The sequence below is a fragment of the Phacochoerus africanus genome, chromosome 15 (genome assembly GCF_016906955.1).
Source record: "Phacochoerus africanus isolate WHEZ1 chromosome 15, ROS_Pafr_v1, whole genome shotgun sequence".
NCBI lineage: Eukaryota > Metazoa > Chordata > Mammalia > Artiodactyla > Suidae > Phacochoerus > Phacochoerus africanus.
Genome location: NC_062558.1, coordinates 6,345,722 through 6,363,255, shown reverse-complemented (window position 1 = coordinate 6,363,255; position 17,534 = coordinate 6,345,722). Strand labels below are relative to the sequence as shown.

General features: G+C 59.0%; 2 protein-coding genes across 12 annotated transcripts in view; both read right to left on the bottom strand.

Moving 5' to 3' along the window:
- DMTN (dematin actin binding protein) overlaps positions 1 to 11,572 on the bottom strand; it is a 30,947-nt gene extending 19,375 nt beyond the window's left edge. For 2 of the 10 annotated variants that reach the window (XM_047760498.1, XM_047760500.1), the window contains exons 1-3: positions 5,431 to 6,086; positions 4,267 to 4,736; positions 2,091 to 2,219 (exon numbers count right to left, since the gene is read on the bottom strand). The gene's annotated coding sequence lies outside the window, so the exon portion shown is untranslated. Of the gene's footprint in view, positions 1 to 2,090; positions 2,407 to 4,266; positions 4,737 to 5,430; positions 6,089 to 11,314 lie in introns of those variants that run through there. The other 8 variants (XM_047760499.1, XM_047760489.1, XM_047760491.1 and 5 more) reach the window with 8 other exon arrangements.
- A 607-nt stretch (positions 11,573 to 12,179) lies between these two features.
- FGF17 (fibroblast growth factor 17) lies at positions 12,180 to 17,308 on the bottom strand. 2 transcript variants are annotated; one of them, XM_047761770.1, is made up of 5 exons: positions 17,232 to 17,308; positions 16,989 to 17,025; positions 13,887 to 14,064; positions 13,532 to 13,638; positions 12,180 to 12,526 (listed from the first exon to the last, which is right to left on the bottom strand). In XM_047761770.1, the coding sequence occupies exons 1-5, from the start codon at positions 17,261 to 17,263 to the stop codon at positions 12,233 to 12,235; spliced, it is 648 nt and encodes a 215-aa protein (XP_047617726.1). In that variant the 5' UTR covers positions 17,264 to 17,308; the 3' UTR covers positions 12,180 to 12,232. The 2 variants fall into 2 exon arrangements, with proteins under 2 accessions (XP_047617726.1, XP_047617728.1); XM_047761772.1 differs by having other exon boundaries at positions 13,887 to 14,031.
- Between the last annotated feature and the right edge of the window lie 226 nt (positions 17,309 to 17,534).

Genomic DNA, 17,534 nt, shown 5'->3' with positions numbered 1-17,534 from the left:
CTATATTTCCCTTTCACCCTCTCCCCCTCCCGGCCCCACCCCCGCAGTTACTGTGGCAACAACTCAATGCCAGAAATAAAGGCAGGATCCAGCTAGGTCAACAGTTCCCAAAACAGCATCCCAGGGTGGAGAGGGGAAGGGCAGGTGGGAGCAGACCAGCCCAACAGGGGAGGCCCTGAGGGTGGGGTCTGTGTCTGAGTGTGCTAGGGAGGGGCACCCATAATCGTCCCCCAAAGTACCCTGCTCTTTGCCTGTGGCTCCTCTGAGCATCCCTTACCTCTGCCAAGCCTGTGCGCCTACGCCTTTTCTAAGACCGGTGAAGCCCCACTCTCCTCTCATTTTGTCCTTCTCCCCCACCTCCATCTTTAAGCCCTGCTCTGCTAGGACTGGGGCTGAGTTTCCTCTAATGCCAGCCCCAAGCAGTACCCTCTCATACTCCAGTGAAACATTCATGCAGGGGCAGGTGGGCCCAGATTCTGGGTCCTTCCTGCTTGGGAACCCACCTGCTCAAAGCCCTTCTCCCCCTTTGCTTCTGATGACAGCAGACCTGGTACAGGCGCACGCCGCCTTCCTCCCCACCCCCCACAAATAAGCATCTCTTCATCTGGTTTCTCTAGATGTCTTGCTTATTCTCTCTCAACATCCCATGACCACCATAAGAGGCCCCCCGCCTTTCTGTGCCCTCCCCCCCACCCCGCCCCCAGCCAGCCCCCCAGGCTTTCGTGGTCCTCAGCTTGTTCCTACTCTGGCCTCTATTTATAGCTGATCCTTTTGGCGGCTGGTGGTGTCACTTGTACAAGCTGGACTGATAGGGCTGGGGCAGATGCGAGAAAGTCTGCCTCTCAAATTTGGCTTTCTGAGTCCTGGGGGCATCCCTAGTCTGGTCTTTACACACACACACACATACACACGCACACGCACATGCACACGCACAGCATGAGTTCTGAACAAGGAGTTCCTCAGACCTGCACCCCCAAGTGGACAGCCTGGCCAGGTGTTGGACTCGTGGCCGTGGCAGAGCCAGGGGCACTGAGATAAGACTCACCGGTGGCACAGGCACTTCACCCACACAGGCAGCCCCTGCTGAAACACAGTTGCAGTACGCATGCACCCTGCTTGCAAGATCACGCCCCCACTCTCCCAGCGAGGCCCCCACACGCTGACGCGCTGTGCCTTTGACACCTACTCATACCATCCACCAATCCTCCCCTTGGATCCTGTTCTCCAGGCTCACAGCCACCGGCCCCACGTGCTGACACCCCCTCCCCAAGCAGTACACGTGTAAGGCAACATGCACACAGAGCCCCCGTTTACCCAGCCCGCGGGGGCTTTCCGTAGCCCCCACTTCTCAAAGCCAGTCTGCCTGCCTTCTCCTACACCTGTCCCTGCTCCCTTGATTCTTGCACCCTGGCAACCCAGTCCCCTGGGAGGGCAATATCAGATGCGTCTACTCTGCCCGGAAAGAGCCCTTGGCCTGTCAGGTCCCCAGAGGGGCAGGGCTAGCAAGGGGGCGCCTCTGTTCCTTGGGGGCCTGTGTGTCTTCTCAGCCCCCAGCCTCTTCAAGCAGTTCAACCACCAGCACCAGGACAGCACCATGGTCAGGCCTGCGGCCACGCCCTGCCATACCACCCAGCCCCATTCTGCATTTGGTTCCCACACCAGCCTGGCCAGCTGAGGGCTAGAAGGGGGCTCCTCAGGCCCCTCCCCCAAACGAGCAGACCCCACACCAACAGCATTCAGGCCTCTGAATGAACCGCTCCCCACTCAAAAGCATCTGTGTCCTGGTGGCCGCGGGAGACCCTCCCCTTCCCCTCTTGTCATTCAGCCAAGAGAGAAAACAGCTCCCCAGCCTACCCAGCCGGAACAGCTGGGGAAGGGGATACTAAGCATCACCACAGAGCGCCCCAGCCCCTCTTCCCAAATCAAAAGGAAGTTGGAGCAAATCAAACCCAGCTAGTCCCAGGGTCTGGCCCTTCCTCCCACTGAACAAGGGGCCATAGCTAACCCCTTCCCCGAGGATCCCTGCCAGGCAGGTGTGGTGGTCAAGGTGCCCACAGAGGGGAAGAAAGGCTGGAGACCCTGCCACCTACCTCTTCCCAGACAGCGTGGCCCAGATGCTCTGAGGCCTCAGCGCCAGGACAGGGGCAGACGCAGATCCCTGGGCTGTGGCTTTTCCTCAGAGCCCAGGTAATAGGCGGCTCTTCCAGGAACCCAGCATGCTTTCCCAGAGCATAAATAAAAGGAAAAAAGCCGGCTTGGGGCGGGTGAGTGGGTGGGTGGCTGGGGAGCCGACGAAGGAGGGGACTTACCCTTCTGGGCCCCCACTCCCTCGCCCCCACCCTGCTTCTCTGTAAGCCTGGCGCTGGATCCCGGGCTGGGCCGGGGCGTGTGCGCTGGTGGGCAGGCCAGGCGGAAGGCGGGCGGGCGGGCCGCCGGCTCCCCCCCTGCACCCTCCCCACCTCCAGCTGATAGCGTGTGGCCGCTGGCCTGCGGGTGTGTGTTTGTGTGTCTGCTCTTCCATCTCGCTCACTGCAGCTCAATCCATTCCAAACAAGAGGAGCATTAACCAGGCATCATGACGAAGCAGAATCGGAAGCAGACTCAGCCAGCCGCTGGCCTTTTTCCCTTTCCCACACCCACCCCCAACCCCGCAACATTTGTGCTCACACACACAGCTCCTCCAGCTTCCTAAATAGCCAGAGTTTGAGTTGGGGGGAGGGGGCTTTAGAGATAACAGAGGGGTGACAACATCTGGTTTCTCCAAGCACCTGTATCTCCCACTCATCACCTACCAGCAGCCGCAGAGGCCTCTGGGGTCGCTGCCTCCCTGGGGAGCTAAAGCACATAGACGGTGAGGGGCAGCCCTGTGGGCTGGATACCAGAATTGGTTACCCAAGGATTAACCCTCTCCTAGGGCAGACGGAATGGGAAGATTCGAGAAACCAGGTCCTCAGCACAAGAGACTGGGGACTGGCTCTTTGGGAACCCAAGACCTGGGGAACAGAGCACAGCAATGGAAGGTGGCAAGGGAGGAAGACCTCATCTCTCTTCAAAGGAGAACTTCCTGCCAGCTGATGCCCAGGTCTCAGCACAGAAGTACAAAGTAGGGGGGTGTGCCTCCCCATCTCTGAGAAAACCTCCACCACCCCAGGCCCCTGTCATTGGCCTTTTGGTTCCCTCTGGGCTCAGAGCAGGGCCTGATTCATTTGTGATGCCCGCCCAGGAGCAGGAGAGGGAGCCCAGCCAGCTGACCCTGGCCCCAGCCTGGCCTCCTCACCACCTCCATGCAGACTTGCCTACCTAGGCAGCTCTTGCTGTTGCCCTGGTAACTGCTGCCCACAGCCTGCCCCTGTGGGCTGATGGTATCAGCTGTCCTTGGGGCAATCTAGAATCTGGGGAGGGGGCTCTGGGGTCTCTGAACTGAAAAACCACAAGAGGGAGGGTCTTGAGGGGACAGGTGAGAGTATGCCCCGCGACCTCTTTCTCAAAGAGAAGAGGACAAGGAGGGGACATAGAGACAGGAAGGAAGGGATGAATCAGGATTAGTGGACAACAGATAAGAATGAATCCGGAAAGATGGACTCCAGAAAAAAAAAAAAGGAGAAATGAAGAAGGCAGGTAGCTGGGTGCTGAGGAAGAGTGGAGGCTTGGCTGCAGGATGTGAGCGGCAGGAGGAAAGGGCCCTGTGGAAAGGTACTAGAAAGCATGGGCAGGGGAGACACAGGAGCCACTGGCCCATGAAAAAGAGGCCAGGACATGATGTAGGAGCGGGTGCACCTCTGAGGTGGCAGGAGCGGGCCACAGCCCGAGGGAGGGGAACCAGGCCTTTCTGGACTGCCAGCCTGGCCTCTCAGCTTTCGGTCCCTTCCACCCCAGCCCTGGTGTCCTGGCCTCGCCCTGGTTCCGCACAGCCTCCCTCCCCCACTGCAAGAGACCCAGTGCCAGGTAGCCCTTCAGAATTCCTGAGGCCTCCCACCACCTGACCTGCCCCCCCCACTTGCCGCTTTCCTGTGCCCCTCCCCCACAGACCCCTCCCAGGAGATTTGCCTTCCTGTGCAAGGGTCCCCAGAGGTAGGGCTGGACTGAGCTGTTGCCAGAAAAGACAGCTGTGTTCAGGGGCCTGGACCGAGGTGGCTCAGGAGGAATGGGTGGGAGTCACGGCGCCGGGAGGAGGGGAGCTTTCTCCTCAGGGAAACAAGCACACTGGAGAGAGGGGGGAGCTGGGGGAAAGGGCAGGGGAAGGAGGAGAGGTGGGGTCTCCAGTACCTTCAAGGGCCCGGGGCGTGGGGCAGGAGCTCAGCCGCTTCCTCGGTGACACACACCTCCATCCCTCGGCGCATCTCCTCTCCGCCTCCCGTTGCCAAGACAACCTGCAGGCTCAGCCGGCTCAGCCGAGGAGGCAGCAGCAGCAGCAGGGAGGGGGGAGGAGGCGGCTATAGCTCCTACTGCCTCTTCTTCAGTGATGGAGGGAGGGGGCCTCAGTGCTGGGGTGGGGGCTGGGGAGCCTCAGGATCTGGGGGCCCCCACTGAGCCCCACCACACTCCTCTCTCCTTCCTTAAGGCTCTGGGATTGGTTCCTGGGGTGACCTCAGGAGAACCCTCATTCAGGGCCAGATAGCAGGCTGGTCTTGGGGAGGGAGGCGGCACTGGGCAATATCCCCCATTCCAGAAAGGTCAGCATGGAGCTGGGAAGAGCTGGGAGGGGTGCCTTATGTTGAGGGGTCACAGGGTGGTTCCTGGAAGGAAGGATAGGCCCTGGGTGTGGCTGGGGTTGGCACGAAGTCTCCCCACCCCCCACCTCTGTTGTCTCTGAGCACCTCCTGCAGTACCAAACCCTCTCATTCCCCTGACCCAGAGGAAGGTCAGAGCCTGGGACAGTGTTCTTCCAGTTCCACAAGGCCCTTTCCCACTGCCCCTCATTCCAGGGGCAGCCAGCACCTTGGGCAGAAGGTCTCCTGCGAGCCAGCCCTAGGACTAAGGGGACTGCAGAGTTAGGGCTCCCTCTGTCGACCTGAGGCTTTGTAGCTGTCAAGGTCATACCTTGCTGAGGGATCCTGGTGTGTGTGTGTGTGTGTGTGTAGGTAAAAACTAAGTCCTCCACCCCCCCCAAAAAGGAGTTCCCACTGTGGCACATTGGGTGAAGAATCAGACTGCAGCAGCTTGCTGCGCTGTGGAGGTTCAGGTTTGATCCCCGGTCCAGCGCAGTAGGTTAAAGGATCTGGCGTTGCTGTAGCTGTGGCACAGGTCACAGCTGTGACTCACATTTAGTCCCTGGCCCAGGAACTTCCATATGCCAAGGGTGTGGGCATTAAAAAAAAAAAGCGACCCCCCCCCTCCCCCGACCAAGAAGCAGGCAACACTGAACACTGGTGTTTGGTGCCTGTGAGCCCAGGTGGGCTTCCCAGCAGGCTGCTCTCAGGACTAGCGTACCTTTAGGCCCAGGCGTGCCCTGGGGCCTTGAGGGTGGGCACTTGCTTCCACAACAGAGGGCTGGGGCTCCTTCCCCTCTGACGTAGGTGGTCCCAGGCCCAGGGCACCTAGTTCTTGACTCCTTTCCCAGCAAGGTCACTTGTGCCAGGTGTCCTGACCAGATGCTGGCCCTGCCACCTGCCCCCTCCCCAGGGCCTGTGCAGCAGGTTTTTCTGTCCTCGCTCCAGTGCCCCTTGCTCCGCCCCCTGCACGGACCTGCCGGGAGAGGTCTAAACATTAACTCCTGGAGAGGCTGGCAGGGCACCGAAAAAGGACAGTGGTGGAGAACTGGGCCAGCGGGACAAAAGGAAGGATAAGGGCCTCCAAGTGACCCTTTCTCATCAGTTTGGAAGACACATCCACCTGCCTCCGAGCACTGGACTTTCTGACCCCGGGCCCCGGAGCCTCAGCCCCCCGAAGCTGCACTGGACCAGCCTCTCCTCCAGACCCAGATCTGATTCCACGATTGCATTTGGTCCCTCCCCTTCCTGAAGCCCCTCACTGTCTCCTCCCTGCCACAGCAGAGACCCAAGTGTCCATAATGTGACCCAATCATTTCCTGACACTTTTCCACGCAAACTTTCAGTGCCAGCCAGACACCTCCACTGCTTACCACCCCTGCCCCAACAAACCTCATGCTTTCCTTTTTTTCTTTTTTCTTTCTTTCTTTCCTTTTTTTTTTTTTTTTTTTTTTGCTTTTTAGAGCCGCATCTGCAGCATGTGGAGGTTCCCAGGCTAGGGGTCTAATCAGACATACAGCTGCCAGTCTACACCAGAGCCATAGCAATGCCAGATCCGAGCCATGTCTGCGAACTATCCCACCGTTCATGGCAACACCGGATCCTTGACCCACTGAGCAAAGCCAGGGATCAAACCTGCAACCTCATCGTTCCTAGTTGGATTCATTTCTGCTGTGCTACGACGGGAACTCCATCTTTTTTTTCTTTTTTTTTTTTTTGCTTCTTAGGGTTGCAGCCATGGCATAGGGAAGTTCCCAGGCTAGGGGTCAAATCAGAGCTGCCACTGCCCACCTACACCACAGCTTGTGTCAACTCTAGATCCTTAATGCACTGAGCAAGGCCAGGGGTCAAACCCGCGTCCTTGTGGATACTAGTTGGGTTCATAACTCACGGAGCCACAATGAGAACTACAAACCTTACACTTTCTTGGCTCAAAGCCCTTCTTCCCATGTTTTTACTTTCAGTATCTGCTCCCCCTGCCCTGGGTTTTTGTAGACAGAAATCCTACTCATTCTTCAAGATCACGCCAACACCAACCCTCCCCAGGGCCCCTGCCCCATGTCCACCCTGGAACCCACCATGGCCAAGGAATGGAGAACATCCCACTCGAGGTGCTGAAGACAGTCTGGGCTGTGGTAACATCTGAGTCTGAGCCTGCCCACACACGACACGGGAATAATCCCACCCCCTCATTCAGGGGTTCCATGTGAACACGCCTTGCAGGCTGCCTGGCACAGCTCTGGAGCTCAGTACACACCAGTGTCCTCATTTAAATAGCTCTTATCTCCTCTTTCACTCTTTGGGGATGAACCAGATGCTGCTTTGCTATCTTAGGGGTAAGAGAGAGATTTCCAAAAGTCCACAAAAGAACTGTCTTTTTTTTTTTTTTTTTTTTTTGCTTTTCAGGGCCACACATGAGGCAAATGGAAGTTCCCAGGCTGGGGTTGAATTGGAGCTGCAGTCGCTGGCCTACACCACAGCTACAGCAATACCAGATCTGAGCCGCATCTGCAGCCTATGCCACAGTTCATGGCAATGCTGGATCCACTGAGTGTGGCCAGGGATCGAACCCAAGTCCTCATGGATCCTAGTTGGGTTTGTTACTACCGAGTCACAGTGGGAACTCCCCAAAGAACTATCTTTTTATGGGTGTGCTCCCCTGATTAAATTTCAAGTGTCTTGAGAGGTTGATAGAGGGCGCCTTACTATCTTGTCCATCTTTATTATTATTACTATTATTATTTAATTTTTTTTTTTGTCTTTTTGCCATTTCTTGGGCCGCTCTCACGGCATATGGAGGTTCCCAGGCTAGGGGTGGAATCGGAGCTGTAGCCGCCGGCCTACACCAGAGCCACAGCAACGCGGGATCTGAGTGGTGTCTGCAATCTGCGCCACAGCTCAAGGCAACGTTGAGCAAGGTCAGGGATCGAATCTGCAACCTCATGGTTCCTAGTCAGATTCATTAGCCACTGAGCCATGACGGGAACTCCTTTTCTTTTTCTTTTTTTTTTTTTTTTTTTTTTTTGCCTCCACCTGCAGCATGTAGAAGTTCCTGGGCCAGGGACAGAATGTGAACGACAACTGTGAGACTCACATCACAGCTGCAGCAAAACTGGATCCTTAACTCACTGCGTCAGGCCAGCGATTGAACAGCACTGCCACAGAGACAAACTGGATCATTAGCCCACTGAACCACAGTGGCAGCTCTTTGTCCATCTTTTTTATTAACTGAAGGGCTAGCACAGTGGTCATATATTGTAGAGAATACGGAAATATTTGAATTAACTGTTTAGGACTCCTCCTGCCTAAGTCCACCTAAGGATGGAGCATGAGAGGATTCTGGCTTCTCATTCTTTTTTTTTTTTTTTTTTTTTTTGCCATTTCTTGGGCCGCTGCCGTGGCATATGGAGGTTCCCAGGCTAGGGGTCTAATCGGAACTTTAGCCACCGGCCCACGCCAGAGGCGCAGCAACACTGGATCCGAGCCTCGCCTGCGACCCACACCACAGCTCATGGCAACACCAGATCCTTAACCCACTGAGTGAGGCTAAGGATCAAACCCACAACCTCATGGTTCCTAGTCGGATTCGTTAACCACTGCGCCACGACGGGAACTCCCAGGCTTCTCATTCTTGCCTCCACCTTAAGGGACCATAAGCTGCTGGGCCAATGGCCAATGACTTCTTTCTGGGTCTTCAATTGGTTTATTTCCTCAAGAAATTCTTCCTCTATGGGTACTCTGGGGGAGGCAAAGACTGACAGGCACTTGCAGTCCAGCAGAACCATGACAAGTGCATAAAGAAGTACAGTTCTGCACAAGCTGTGATACATGCCCTAAGGCAAGAGCAAGTCAATGGCTGGAGAGACTGGAGGTAGCAGAGATGGCCACTGGCCCTGGGAGAGTGAGGAGCATCTTTGGAGCAGATGGGGCAGCTGCAGTCTGGACGTGCCAGCGTCCTGGAGGAGGGCATGCTAGGCAGTGGGAACTCCTTGAACAAACATGGGCGAAGCGTACGTACTTGGATGACAAGGGTTGCAGTTTTGCCAGTGTTCAGCTGGAGGGATAGGGCTGAGATGTGGGCCTGAGCAGGATTGGGCAGAGCCTTGAAAGCCATGCCGAGTCTGCTAGTGATAGGGTGACACAGGGCCAAGCTGCGGTTTACAGTAAGGTAAGGTGAACTGAACAGACTGTGTGTGTGTGTGTGTGTGTGTGTGTGTGTGTGTGTAGGCAGAGACCATTTAGAAAGCTACTGCAGTCACTGAGACGGATCCCGGTAAAGTCTGGCCATGGTGCAGGAGTCCAGAGTTTGGAGGAGAAAGCCATCATGTGCAACAGGATGATAGCTGAGATGTTGCTTTGCTTAGAAAGAAACAGCACAAAGGACAGGGAGAGAAGAGAGTGGCAGAAATTTCAGGAGAGAGAGCATCTAAGTGGGAAAGAAGGAAAGAACAGCCTAGGGGAAGGTGAGAAAGGACAGAGCTTCAAGGACAGGTGGATCTCCGAGGTGTCCAGGGCTGCCAGGCTGAAGCTGGGGACTGGGAAGTCACTGGCAGCAGGGTCCGAGGGACAGGGTTGAATGGAGTGAAGGCAGCTCTCGAGAGTTAAGGTGTGAGTGGGTTCCCCCCAGCCCAGCTTCCTGCTTTGGCTCCCCTCTGCCTCATGGGGCTGCTTGGAGGACAGGACAAAGAAGGGGAGATCGATGCGCAGGCTATTCTTAGTGCTCTTGGTAATCCTAAACAGACGTAGGATTTGAGGCACCTGCTGCCACTGCCCTCCACTGGCCCCCGAGATGGGTGTGTTTGCCTCAGCCCGAGTCTTCTCCCACTGTGTCTAGCCCCACCCACACACTTGCTTAGAGCCCCAGGGCACCCAGGAGCCACCAGGGTTGCCGCAGCAGCTGCCGCATCTTGAGGTCCACAGGAAGCGTCATTCCCACCACAGGCAGGGATACTTTAAATCCCTCTGAGGTCCCATTAGGATAGACCCATTCCTTTGCCTTCTGCCTTCTAGCATCTTGGAAATCACCACCAGGTAGGAGGGAATGAGACTTGCCCAGAGCGAGAAGAGGCGCCTGGGTATGGAGGCACTAAAAACTGGGGTGAGACAGCTCAGCTCGGAGGGCCAAGCCAGGGACCCAAGGCCACAAGCAGGCGGCAGACCCGCCAGGCTCAGGCTGGCTTGGGCTGGCTCTGGCTCAGGCTGGGGGCAAGGGCGCTCTCTTAGGTGGCACAGGCCTCCAGCACTGCCTTCCTCCCTCACCCTGTCCTGTTCTCTGCCCCTCCCTGCCAGGTCTCACCTCCAAAAGCAAGAAAGGAAACAGTGAGGGCTTTCTGGAGCCGGCCCCCAGAGGCCTGTCTGTGCTGGGGAGGTCACAGAGCCGGAGGGAGGGGCTGGAGAAAGGCAGAGAAGAAAGCAGAGGCCAGACAAAGGGCCCCCATCCACCTTTGAAGCTGTCTCTAACCCGAGCCAGGGAGGGGTGGGGGTGGGCCCGAGAGCCTGGCTGAGGGGGAAGCGGTCTAGAGTTTTAAAGCATGTCTCAAATTCCTGCGGAAATCAGAGGGATTGTAAGAGCTCCCCTCCCCAGTGCGCCTCCTCCCCAGCCCCCCGAGTCCAGTCCTCCACACCTGGGGGCCCCAACCCTTTGTCCTCAGGTAATTGCTGGGCGTTGCCCCTGTGTGGAAAATCCCATTGAACTCGCCAGTTATCAGCTGTGGCTCCAGACCACCCTCCCTACCCCCCCCCCCCCGAAAACGACCCCCAACACATTTTCCCCAGTCTTCACCAGGATTAAGACTCTTTGTGACCGGGGAGGGGCGGGGTGGGGGGTGGCGGTGGCGAGGAAAAAGCAACCTGATGAAAAGCAATTATGACAAGCCGGAGGGAGAATGGCCGGGGGCCGGGGACCTCCCTCTTGGCTGCTGGCGTCTAAATTGCCCTGAGTTGGGGGTGTCAGACTGGGCTCCAGGGCTCCCCCAAGGAGCGGTAAGTGCCCCCCCAACCCCAGCTCCATCAGCTTGGACTCGCTTCACTGTGGACTAAACCAGGCTTCTGCCTTGCAACTTCCTGCTCTTTCCTTCCTTTTGGGTCACCGTTGGAAGAAATGGAGAAGAGGGATGTCTTTCCTCCTTTTGCTTCTCCCTAGACTCCTCCTCCCCAATATTTTCTCAGAAAGGGGAGGGAGGGGAAACTGAAGTTGGGGGTCCCTCCGAGGAAGAGAGGCTCAGTGACGTGTTCCCGGGAGGAGCCGAGGAGGCGGCGCTGCTAGGAAGGGCCTCCCGCCTTGACAAGATTAAAAGCCGTAGCAAAGGAGGAAGAGGCCGGCGGGTTTTATGGCCTTAGTTCCACTCCCCAAATGCACACCTGGAGGCGTCTGGGAAGCCCACCCGAGGAGCTCCGGGCGGGGAAAGCGGGGGGGGGGAGGGGGGGGGACGAGGACCGCCCCTCGGCCCCCTCCCGCCCACGGGGCCGCCGCCTTTAGTCGCCATCCCCCCCCCCAGGTGTAGCCCCCGCCCCGCCCCCCGCGGGGATCAGGGCGCGAGGGACGCGGTCTTGCCCTCCCTCCCCTTCCGCCCGTCCGCGCCTCCTCCCCCACCCGACCTCCTCACCGGAAAGAAGCAATCTGGCTCCCGGCGAGGAGGCTGCAGCGCCCGCGGCCTGCCCACCGGCCCGAGGGTTGCGATTTCTGCAGCCGGACAGGTAGCACGGGACGCGCGGTGCCAGCCAGGAAACCCGAGCCCCGAGGAGGAGGGGCGCGCCCTGGGCCGCCAGCCTCCCGCGGGGCGGAGGTGCGGGGCCCAGCGGGGCCACCCCTCCCCTGGCTGCCCCGTCCCTTGTCCCCTGCCCCTGCGGGGACGCTGTGGCCCGGCCCGGCCTGGACTCCACCTGCCGCGCCACGCTCGGGCCTGCGCGCTGGTCTCCTCTCAGAGGACCAAGGTTGTCCCCAGTTCGGTTTTGCGGTTGGCACCCGCCCCCTCCAGCTTCAGATAACCCGTTTGCAGGAAAATGGTTTTATTCTGGGGCTGGGAGTTGGGGGTGGGGGTGCAGGCCTAGTGGAATGTGAGGAATGGCCAGCCCTCTTTTTCTCCCTCTTTCTTTTTTCCTGAAACCCAAACAAAAGTCCCTTCCCGTGGTCTGGCCAGGAGGAATTTGGAGGCTGGGGGCAGACTGAGGGAGACTTGGGGAGCAGAAGTGAAGGAGAGCTACCTCCAGACCCTGTCTGCAGAGCCTTGAATCCGCTGACTTTCCCACCTGTTTCCGGAAGCCTGGGTCCCCTCCAGGGGGCCTGCCCCATCCCAGGGGGGCCACTCCAGGGTGGGGCCCTGAGCACCATCCTGATTAATGGCCCCCCCTGCCCCTTTCCAGCCCGGGGGTGGGGGTGGAGGTGGGGGCTCTGATGCTCCGTGGTCCTCAGCATCCTCCTTGGGGGCTCTGGCTCCCCTGCCTCCACCCCAGCCCAGTCTTTGGATTAGGAAGGGAAGGGAGTGGGAAGGCCAGTGAGGGGCGACTGCCCCCGGGGTCCCTGACTACGTCAGGGGCTGAGGCCTCCGAGTGCGCTTGGTCCGGCGGGTGGGGGCTGAGCCCACAAACTCGAACTGCTTCTGCCTCTCCGCGTGGTTGGGGAAGGGCAGCTGGCCCTGGTAGAGGCGCTTGATGAAGTGAGCCTCTCGCTGGTTCTGGCGGCTACGGGAGGCCTGGCGGGGCCGGCCCTGACGCGTGAACGCCATGAACCAGCCCTCGTGCCGGGCATTCTGGAAGGCCGTGTAGTTGTTCTCTAGGACGATCTCTGTGAACACGCAGTCTTTGCTCTTCCCACTGGGCTGAGGGGGAAGGAAGGAGAGGAGGGGAGTTTGTCTGCCCACCTTCGCTGGCTTGTCTGCCGCATGAGCCTGCGTTGCAGGACCAAGGAGGGGAGCCCAAGGATTTCTGCCTGGTGAGGTGGGGGTCCTTGCTGGAGAGGCAGAGGTGGGAAGAAGGATCGGGCATGGTTGGAATCCGATCTGAACTTAAATACAGGCTTGTGTGGAAGCTGTACACCTTGAGCAAGGTATTGAGTTTACCCAGATGTGGCATAAAGATCAAGGTAACCATGCAGTTCAGTGCATGTGCAGAACATTCCTCAGTCTGGGTGAATGGTGTTGCTGGGTGGAGGGAAAGGAGGCAACAGTCTGATGGAAAGAAGGGGCAAATATTTAGAGGACACCGGCTGTGTCAAGAGCCAGGCAGCCACCCATCTGGCTCTGTAGATAACCCTGACATGATGCCCATTTTACAGACGAGGAGGCTGAGGCTTGAGAAAAAATCAGCAAATATTTGGTGGGCACGGCCAGCATCGGAAGCCAGGGTTGGCCGATGACAAAGGAAATAGAATTCTTCCTGTACAACAGCTCTGGACCCACCGCTGCAGAGTGGAACCAGTGGTGACACTAGTAGGTGGTTAGCTTGCATCATGCTCCTTGGAGCCTGTGGACCCCACTGCCCTGGGGTGGGGTGTTCTGGCCTTGTATGAATGTCCCACTCTCAACCCTAATCAGCCCTTAGCCCTCAGTGCAGAGGCTGAGACATGACGTAGGAGCTAAAATTCTTCCTTATTGATCCTGGAAAAATACCCCATAAAGCAGAGCCAAAGATCCTTATGGATTGGCCAGTGTCATCAGAGGACTTCTAGACCCCCAGGGACTGGAGAGACCAGAGAGGGGCTGAGTGGTGGGGTGAGAGTAGAAGAAGTCCTGGTCCTGGGGGCAGCAGGGGGCAGTGGGGTGCTGCTGGGGCCCCTACCCTGGGAATGCTGATCCTTTCATTGCTCCCTGCCCCCCAGGCCTCACCTTGCCGATGAGCTTGCCCCTCTTGTTCATGCAGATGTATTTCTCGCTCTCGGCCCCCTTGATGCGCACCCGGCTTCCAAACGTGTCCGTCTCCACTATGAGCTTGGCTGTGGGGGAGGGGGAGAAAGACCTCCGTCTGTCCGGGCTGCCGGTCCAGGGGTGTGGCAAGGAACCACCACAAGCCTGACCTCTGAATTCCAGTGGAGGGTGCATTGGGAAGTCCTGGGGGGCTCTCCCCCTAGAGGCTTCTCCCTGCTCTCCCATGGCAGGTCTCCACCCTGACGTATCTGGGGATGGACCAGGCGAGGAGGCCCAGCAGGGGTGTGCGTGGCCTCCGCTGAGGGCTGGGTCTCACCAAACTTGTTGCCGTCCTCTGCGGTGGCGGAGATGCGACGCCCGGTGACCTGCACGTGCTTGCCGCTGGTCCTGCTGTAGAGCTGGTACTCGCGGATCTGCCGCCGGCTCAGCTGGTCGGTCATGGCGCCCTGGTCCCTCACGTACTGGTTAAAATTAGGAGACGGGTGATTCTCCCCCTTTGCGGTTACCAAGGGAAAAATAGTGTCAATTTGCTTTGGGTGACACCACTGCAGGTCCATCCAGGGGAGGGGTGCGGAAGCGAGTGTGGTCGGGCAGGTCATTTGCCCTGTGAAGTAGAGGTGCAGGGGGCAGGGGGGCGTCTGGCCATGACCTTCCCAGGCCACTGGCTGAGCCAGTCATCGTGAATTCTTGGGTCCTCATCTGCCCTGGAGCAGAGGGCTAGTAGCTGCCCAGGCTCCGGAGCCACTCGGTGATATGGCCCAGGCCAGGGATCATGACTCTGGGAGCTGGAAAGAACCTTCAGGGTGCTGGTAGCCCATCCCCCATGGTCTACGGAGGAGGTGCACAGGCCCCTACAGCTAATTAGTGACAGACCCCTGTCCTGCTGCTAGGATGGGAGCTTGTCCCCTGTCCAAAACTCCAGGGCCTTGGCTCCATTAACCAGGGTGGCCGGATGTCTTCCCCATCCTCTGCACTGGCTTTGAAGGAGCCCCCACCCAGCATGTGTGCACATACACATGTGCATGCACACTCGTGCACACACAGCAGCTGGACTGTTAGAGTCCCTGGAGACCGTTCTGGGGGCTCTCAGACACTTCTCTTTAGGCTCTTGCAAAGCCCCTGTAAGCATTTCCTTCTAACACTAAGCAAGGACTCCTGAGCTCACGCCCACCTCCCCTGCCCCTCCCCCTGGGTGCTCAGGGCCCTCCAAGAAGCCAGCCTCCCTGTGGTGTTCCTCCCTTTTCTAGGGGTGAGGCACCTCCTTAGCAGAGGTGCCATGAGCAGCGGTCCAATGGCTCTCCTGTGAAGCCACCTGCTTGTGCCACAGTGCCACAGTGTAGCAGAGATGCTAGTGCCCGGTGCTTCCCCGAGAGGGGAGAGGGGCTGTTTCTACCCCGTGCACCGTACAAAGCCAGGCACCTTCTCCAGGCCTCATCTTGCCCTACCCACCTGCATCGCTGAGTGGGAGAGAAGCAGACCACTTCCTGCCCCCTCTCTCCAGCAAGGTGCAAAGTGGGATGACATTTCCCAGCTGCTGGTGACAGCCTCAGCTCCAGCACTGAGATGTTTCTCTCTCCACCTGGATCCTGTTGGCCTCTGCTGGGAGAGCCTCGCCCTGCCCCAAATCCCTAAGTCCACCTTTATCCCAGGCCCCATCGAAACCATCTGGACGGCGCTAGACCCAGACCAGCATCTGTGGGGGGTCTCTGTCTCCCCGAGGGAGGGGTGGGAAGCGGCAGCTTCGGGAAGGGGGAGGTGAAGGAGCAGCTCCTGGCGACAGTGTTAACCCTTCACACGTGTCACTCTTCCTTTCCAACGCCAGCTCGCCCACCAGCCAGGAGTGTCACCAGGCCCAGCCTATGAGAGCGGGGTCTGCCCACCCTACACCCTGCCCTGGGAAAACCCCAACCCTGAGGCCAGCATTTGGGGTGGGGGACATGCCTCCCTGCGGGGGGAGGGGTGGGGTCTGGCTGGCCCAGGACCCAGGACCAGGATGGAGTGCGGCCTGTCCCCAGCCCCGAGCCTCCTGGCCCAGGTTCAGGCCCTCCGCCCCTCTTGGCGGGCAGCCTCCTTCTGGCTGTCTGTTCCAGGTCAGGAGCCCCCCGAAGCCCCCTCCTCTCCTTGTCCCCCTTCAAGCCCTGCACAAAAGCAGCCCCACGCCCCCCCACAGCCCACAGCCCACAAGTCGCTCTCCCCGCGGGACCTGGCCTGTCCCTTTCATGTCCCCGCTGCGGGGGCACCTCCCCTTCCACCGCCGCAGACAGCTGCTTGTCAGACGGCCCCTCAAGCATGGCTGTGGTCCGGCCTGCTGGCCCCCCCTCCAAGGGGGGCAAGGGGGCACTTCAAGGGGGAAAGGACAGCTTTGCCACCTTCCCTGAGTCCTGAATGGGGCCTCAGCCAGGCCATAAACGCCCGGCCGGCGCAGCATTGTGCTAATTCCCCTCCAGAACAGGTCGGCCCACCCCCAGCCCCCTCCCGGCTGGCCTGGGGGCTTTCTTCTTGCTTTCCCTGGATGTGTGAAGCAAAAGGCCTGGAACGGAGGCTAGAGGAAAAGGGGGGGGTTTGTCTCTCTCTCTCTCCCACCCCCCCACTGCTTCAAAGGCAGCCCCTTTCCCTCTCCCAGAGAAAAGGCATTTACCTTCAAAAAAAGTCCCCACTGGATATGAAGAGAAGCGGCCTCTGGCCTGGGAAAGCCAAGCGATCTCTCCCCAGAGCGGTTCTGGACCAGTGCATTTTAATAGCTGCACTTTTATGGAGGACCACAAAAAGGGACCAAGCCCCGCTCAGGGGGCTGAGGCTGGGGGGGTGGGGAGGTGTGCATTGGGGGGGGTGGGCTGCCTTGGGGTGGGGGGCTGTGGAGAAACCAACCCTGAATCTTGTCCCATACAAACCTCTTTGGGCTTGACCTCCCTGTCCTGTAGGTAGAGTTGGCCGCCCTGGCTGGGCCTTCTGACTGCCCACGCCACCCCGCAGGGCAGCGGCCCGCAGGACGTCCGTGTTGGTGGGAGCGGGGTTGTGCATAGAACACACAGGTGGTTTTGCATGGAAATCCGTCCTTTCAGGGACTTGCAAGTACAAGCTTCACCTGAGCCCATCACCTCCACCCTCTTCCGACCCCTCCTGGGCTCCATCCCTCGGGGATGGAGTGTGCTTAGCCTTGGGGGGCACCCAGAAGAGGGGTGGAGTGACAGTCCGAGGCCCCAGGGGAACTCGGGAGGGGCATCAGAGGGAGGGCTGAAATAAACCCTCTCTCAGCCCCCAAATCTGCCATGGCCCCTTCTTCCACCCCATCCCACCCCCTCCAAACCTCAGTCTTCTGGACTCAAGGAGAGGCGGGCATCTGCCCCAAAAGGAGACTGCCCCCCCACACTGGTAAGGTGGGAGAGGTGCGGAAGAGATAATGGGGGTGCCCGCCTACCTGAGTTTGACAGCAGAGAATCAGCAGCTGCAGACACCTGTGTGGGAGACAAGGTGGACCCGGGTGTGGGTGCCAGCAGCCAGCCCAGGGGCACACCGGGCACCCAGCCCTGCCCCCCCCCACCCCCTCCCAGCTCTGGCCCATCCCGCTGGTCCGTGTGGGAGCCCCTGAGAAGATTAGGTCTGCTCCCGAGGCTGGAAATGGCAAGGAGACGGCAGGCAGTCAGAGAGGCAGCGCACTTACAGAGTGAGGGTGGACAGACGGGCGGCTCCCATCGCCGGAGAGATTTCTTGGGGCCGTTGCCCTCCTGCCCCCAGAGTCAGGAGCAGATGTGGGCAGTCCCCGGGGGCAGAGAATCAAGGTCTCTTCAAGCCACAGGTTTTCAGTGGGGAGAGGAGGAGAGAGAGGGGAGGAGGAGGAGAGAGAGAAGAGGGGGAGGAGGAGGAGGGGGAGGAGGGCGTAATTGGGAGACTGAGGTGTGAGGAGTCCACCTTCCTGACCAGTAAGACTGCAAAGCAGCCACTGGTGGGGGCTGCCAGCCTCTGG

Excerpts from the sequence above, each read along its gene's own strand:
- FGF17 (XM_047761770.1), bottom strand. The coding sequence starts at position 17,263 with ATGGGAGCCGCCCGTCTGTCCACCCTCACTCT. Across the intron at positions 13,639-13,886 it reads AGAGGACGGCAACAAGTTTG|CCAAGCTCATAGTGGAGACG; the intron begins GTGAGACCCAGC and ends CCTCCCCCACAG. Across the intron at positions 12,527-13,531 it reads GGGGCAAGCTCATCGGCAAG|CCCAGTGGGAAGAGCAAAGA; the intron begins GTGAGGCCTGGG and ends CTTCCCCCTCAG.